At 56.5% G+C, this 6,000-nt stretch overlaps 1 protein-coding gene across 2 annotated transcripts in view; it reads right to left on the reverse strand.

Moving 5' to 3' along the window:
- The window catches only part of PADI4 (peptidyl arginine deiminase 4), a 28,172-nt gene extending 22,531 nt beyond the window's left edge, over positions 1-5,641 (reverse strand). The window contains exons 1-3 of one of the 2 annotated variants that reach the window (XM_005203091.5): positions 5,525-5,641; positions 2,359-2,539; positions 150-216 (exon numbers count right to left, since the gene is read on the reverse strand). In XM_005203091.5, coding sequence (XP_005203148.1) covers positions 150-216; positions 2,359-2,539; positions 5,525-5,616 — 340 coding nt within the window. In that variant the 5' untranslated portion in view covers positions 5,617-5,641. The remainder of the gene's footprint in view (positions 1-149; positions 217-2,358; positions 2,540-5,524) is intronic. The other variant, NM_001192173.1, reaches the window with a different exon arrangement.
- Between the last annotated feature and the right edge of the window lie 359 nt (positions 5,642-6,000).

The raw sequence follows: 6,000 nt of genomic DNA on the forward strand, positions 1-6,000 counted from the left end.
AAGGAATGTTTATGAACTACCAGATGTATGGCTGTCTAGAATTTTTCTTTTCTCCACTTGGTCTCAAGTAAGCGTCGGGGTGTAGTCTCTCCTGCGTGGGGTGTGTGGAGGGCAGGGGGCTGAGCTCCGAGCTGCTAGGCATCACTTACCGACCCCAGTGAGGTAGAGCAGGGCTTCAGCCGGGGTGGGCGCGGGTCCATGGTATGAAATCTGAACCTGCGGAACAGGAGCGAGCCGTGAATGGCGTCCTTAGCCATTCAACACGCTCCACGCGGCCTGCTGCGTGCCGGCTCAGAGCGGGGTGCCAAGGAGACAGGGACGGGGCCCCCAGCCCATGGGGAACGCCCCAGCGCGTGGGCTGGAGGGGCAGCAACACACTCAGGTGACCGTGATGCGTAGAAGGGGGTCCTTCAGGAGCCTGGCCAGGGCCTAGTCTGCCTGCCTGGTGTCGGGGGGTCCGGGAGGGACCGCAGGAGTCCAGCAGTTGGGGGTGTGATGGGAGAGGCATGAGATGGATGCTGGGGTGACAGCCGCAGGGAACGCTGGCCAGCAGGGGCAGGGAGGAGGCCTGAGGAAGCAGACTGGGAAAGGCTGGGCCCCAGCCCTCAGGGATCGGGGAGCAGGGGCTTTGAGTGGGCCTGGCCTCTTCAGGGCAGGTGCTGTTGAGATCAAGAGACACCAACCCCTGTCTCCCAAGGCTCCAAGTCCAGGGAGAACCCATCCGATGGGCCCCGCCTGGCTGAGCATCAGGAACCACGCTTCCAAGCAAGAGGGCGGAGGGGAGTTCCCCAGGGCAAAACCCAAGCGATGCCCCCAGAGGAAGCGGAGCTCCCGCGGGCCACACTGAGGCATCTGGACCTGCCCTGTAGATGGCGGGCACCCAGAGAAACGCAGCTTCCGTCACCTTGCGTCTAGACCATGGCGTCCACCTCCTGACCGGTCGCCCTGCCTAGATCTAATCGACGCACTCACTGCAGCCAGTGGCTCTTTCTAATGTACATTTACGGTCTCGCTGCTCCTGCATGAAAGGTTCCCGTTGGCTTCCTGTTTCCCCAAGAGAAAGAGGTCCCGGATGCCAACCCTCTGACACCGGCTCCCTCTCTCCCTGCTCCTTTCTTTCCATACAAGCCTTTTTCAGCTTCCCCGACACACATCTCACCCTCTCTTATCCAGAGTGCGCACTCGGGCCACACCCTCTGTGCTGAGCTCTAGCTCCTCTTTACCCCTCTCAAATAGGTCGTGCAGAGCACCCTTCAGCTTGCCGCTTCTTCCAGGAAGCTTTCCCTGAGTACTCACTCGCTGACCAGCTTTGATGCCCAAGGTCTGTTCCTACAACAGGAAATAACTCTCTGCCCCCGCGGAGAGACTGCTTGGCCTCCCCTGCTGGGAACAAGAGGTTATTGGCCCAGATCTGTGTGTGAGACCCTCTGGAGGGCCCTGATTATCTATCTATAGTCAATGTGAGTACAGCGGGTTAAACGGTGATTCCGCAAAAGATATGTCCACATCCTAATCCTTGGATCCTGTGAATGTGACCCCATTTGGGGGAAAAAAATGTTTGCGGATGTAATTAAGGACCTTGTGATCATCCTGGGTTATCCAGACAGGCCTTAAGTGCAGTGACAAGTTTCCTGCTAAGAAGGAGGCCGAGAGAGACTGAGGAGGGGGTACGGGCCCCGGGGCAGAGCCTGGAGCCACGTGGCCATCAGTCCAGGGCTGCCGACAGCCAGCAGCCGCTGGAAGAGGCAAAGAACTGATTCTCCTCAAAGAACTGATGCCACCAACACGGTCCTGCTGACACCCTGGTTTCAGACTTCCGTCCTCCAGAAACGTGAGAGAATATGTTTCTGTTGCTTTAAAATTGTGGTCCTGTGTTACAGCAGCCGAAGAAGCTAAATACAGGGCAAGGACCAGTGTCCCGGGGCTGCCGGGCTGAGCGCTTCCCAGCCGCACCACCGTTTCCAGTCGTTTGTCTTATCTGATGCTCGCCCACAGGCCGCAAGCGCCACGCGGGCTGCGATCTCACCTTCTTGTTCATTAGAATCTTCAGGGTCTGACAGTGCCCGGCACAGAGAAGGCGATTATTAAACATTTGCTGGGTGAATAAATTTAGTCAAAACCCTGACCTCCGTAAGCCCCCAACATCATCTCAGTGTGAGTATGCTATGGCTGGAACAAGCTGTCATGAGCTCTGCCAAAGACAAGGAGGCTCTGTCTTGTTAGGACCTGTCGGGACCTGCTGACCCCGGACGGGCCGAGGGGTGGGCCTGTCGGACCTGCTGACCCCGGATGGGCCGAGGGGCAGGCCTGTCGGGACCTGGTGGCCGCCCCGCCTCCCAGCCCTGTGCTGCCCTTCACCTGCTGGTCCCCTGTGCTCTCGCTGGCCGCTCTCAGCTTCAGGCTCACGTCCAGTCCGGGCTCCAGGCGCCACTGGGACGCGCCTGTGGGACTCTTCTTGGCTGGGGGCCTGTGGGCGACCTTCACAACCACTCCTGGGGAGGCGGTGATGCTGAAGGACGTGTAGCCCTTGGGGGCAGAGCTGTGGAGGAGACAGATGGGGAGGACAGATGGACATGGTGAGGTGGGGCCCGGCCCACTGTGGCTGGCCCCAGGGCTCCTCCTTTCCCACCAGTGCGGAAACCACAAGGCAGCCACACTGACCCTGACCGGTGGTGATAAGGAGGTTTTCAGGAGGCAGCGGGCTTCCCCGGTGGTGCGGTGGTAAAGAACCTGCCTGCCAACGCAGGAGACATAAGAGACACGAGGTCGATCCCTGGGTTGGAAAGATGCCCTGGAGGAGGGCGTGGCAACCCACTCCAGTGATCCTGCCTGGAGAATCCCATGGACAGAGGAGCCTGGCGGGCTACAGTCCACGGGGTCACAGAGAGTCGGACACGGCTGAGCGACTTAGCACGCACGCACGCCCACAGGAGACAGTGAGGAGCAGAAAGGAAATCCCCTGACCCGGAGGACTGATTCTTGAACTGGGAAGGGACACACCAAGGCACATGCACGGGTGTGTGTGGAGAGTGGGGTGCACACCCAGAGGTTTGCACACAGACGTGCACGCATAGGGGTGTGCACACGTGAAGAATCACACGGGCTTCTGCTTCTGGAGTGGTGGCAGCTTAGTACTCTAGCAAAACACTGGACTGTGGGTAGAGTACAGTCTTGTTTAAAAATTTATTCAATTTCTTTATTTGGCTGCTTTGGGTCTTAGTTGCGGCACTCGGCCTCAGTAGGCTCAGCATATGGGACTTTAGTTTCCAGACCAGGGATTGAACTTGCGTCCCCTGCATTGCATGGCTGATTCTTAACCACTGGATCACCAGGGAAATTCTTAGAATGTACTCTTTGATGCGTTGCTGAGATATGGAGAATAACGGAAGTTGTCAATAATTCCCCTTCTCTATGTGTACACACACACGTGTACACCCACAGACACACACCTCACTGTGGTTAAGAATACCAAAGACAAACAGATCTTGAAGGTTTCCAGAGAGAAGAAAAGTCTGGTCACCTATAAAGGAATAATAATTAGATTGAAAGTAGACTTCTCAACAACAGTAATGAAATCCAGAAGACAGTTAAGTAACATCTTCAAAGTATCTTGAAAAAATAACCATTAACTTTTATTTGTGTACATAAAGTTATATTTTAATAAAAATGTTTTCAGATGAAGAACTGGCATTTTAATTTAAAACCAATGCATACCTTAAGAAGAAGATATCTAATGTTAGAAGCATCTGGATGCAAGGAAGAATGGTGAGCAAATAAAATGGTAAATACTTTGGTTAATCTAAAGAGTATTGTCTGTATTTTAAAAGTTTATAAAAATATCAAAATTGTGAGATTAAGAAAAAAAAAGGCAGAATGTAAATTGGGAGGGGTATTGACAGTTAAAGTATTCTGAGGTGCTTGATTGAAGAGAGGATTAAGATAGTGTTTAATTCCTGGTGGCTCAGGTGGTAAAGAATCTGCTTGCAATGTGGGAGACCCAGGTTTCACCCCTGAGTCAGGAAGAGCCCCTGGAGGAGGGCATGGCAACCCACTCTAGTACTCTTGCCTGGAGAACCCCATGGGCAGAGGAGCCTGGTGGGGTACAGGCCACAGAGCGGCAAAGGGTCGGACACGACTGAGCAACTTTCACTTTAAAGATTCTATTATTAAAATGTAAAGGTATTCTCCAAAAGAATAGAAAAATAAATAAATTTCCATACATGGAGAAAATGCAATAATTTTTCAAGAGAACAGGAAAATTTCCTTCAAAAAGGCAAGTACAGAGAAAAAGTCAACATAGAAAAAAATGGACGACTGAAAGGTAAATGGAAAAAACAAGTTTCCTCTTCTGTGAACTGGGGACGGCGCTGCCCGCCTCACGGGGGCTGACTGAGCTGCGCGTGCCAAGCGTGCCGCGAGGGTCGCCGTGACCGTGTGAGCCAGCGGGGCTGGAATCCCGGGCTCGAGGCCTCCCCGATGGGCACACTTCCCCGGCGCAGGGTGGCCTGGATGACGGCGGGCCTCTTCTCCCCTCAGTCCTCACCCTCTCAGCCCCCTGCCAGCCTCCGTGTCCCCGGGAGGCCCAGACACTCCCTGCAGTTCTGCTGCCCCCCTTCAGGAGTCAGGCGACACTCAAGGAGCACAGGCGCCCACCTGCGGGCACTGTTCTAGAAGCACAGATGCCCACCTGCGGGCACTGTTGTAGAAGCACAGGTGCCCACTTGCAGTGGTGGAAGCTGGAGGCTGGCACTGCGCCCCCCGACAACGGCAACAACCCAGCCATGCCCACCACGAGCAGCTTAGACCACCCTGTTCAGCTAGAGCCTGGCAGGGGCTTGGATACAACAGGGGCTCAATTAGCATTTGTCGAAGGAAGGAATGAACGAGAGAACCACCACCGGGCGGGTCCAGCACCGCACTAAGTACTCAACAAACATTTTCAGGTTTTTCACACTTGATCCTGCAAGCACCCTACAAAGTGGGTATAATCCCCATTTCACAGATGAAGAAACTGAGGCTCCGGCGCCCAGGGCATCTCAGCTAACCAATAGCAGGGCCAGGCCTCCGCCCCCGCCGCTCCATGCCAGAACCTGTCTCATCACACCGTGCTCTCACCCACCCACGGAGGGAGGCTTGACTGAGCAGCGCAGGGCAGCACAGCACAAGGGGAACCAGGCCGGGGCCGTGAGACCCGGAGGCCAGACTCGTTCCCAGGATCCACGCACTCTGCGACCTTAGGCAAGTCACAGACCCTCCCTGCGCTTCACGGCCTCAGGCATGAAAGGATGTGGTCCAGCTTGCCCTACTAGATTTCCTTTGCGGTGAGGCCCTGGGGAAGCCCCGCTCATCTGTGGCGATGAACCGCTGCCTCGGGTCCAGGAGAATCCCAGGGCCACTCGGCTCTTGGCTCTCCGGCTTCTGCCCGGCAGTGGCCGCAGCTTGCGCCAACCCGCTTGTGTGGCAGCAGAAGCCGTTCATCCACAGCCCCAGGGCTGCCCGCGGCCCCAGAACGTCCCCCGCTCACCTGTAGACATCCAGCTGCGTCTCGGTGCCCAGCACACACACGGCCTGGGTGGGCTGCCCTGGGGCCACGTGCACCACCGTGCCCCAGGCCATCGCTGGCTGGTGCGTCCCTGCGGCTGCAGGAGGCCCTGGGGCTGCTTCCTTTATTTGCCCAGCGCCCGGCGGAGGCCATGAGTCAGCGCCTGTGGTCTGTGGCTCAGCCCCTCCTTCTCGGCCCCTCCTCTGTCCTGGAGCTGCCCCCAGGCCCGGGACCCGATTTGGCACTGATGGCAGGTCGGCTCGGTCAGCGTCCTGGCAAGAGCTGAGGGTTTCGGAAGCCTGTGAGGGGGGTGCCAGTCTGAGGACTCATCCCCCGCCCCATCCCCCCCTGTAGCTGTGGACACCTGGGCCCATCCAGACAGGGTATCAGAGAGGAGAAGTCGAGGCTGAGGCACAGACTGGGCTACACCTTCAAAGAGGAGCCAGGAAAGACAAACA

Source organism: Bos taurus, chromosome 2 (genome assembly GCF_002263795.3).
Source record: "Bos taurus isolate L1 Dominette 01449 registration number 42190680 breed Hereford chromosome 2, ARS-UCD2.0, whole genome shotgun sequence".
Lineage (NCBI taxonomy): Eukaryota > Metazoa > Chordata > Mammalia > Artiodactyla > Bovidae > Bos > Bos taurus.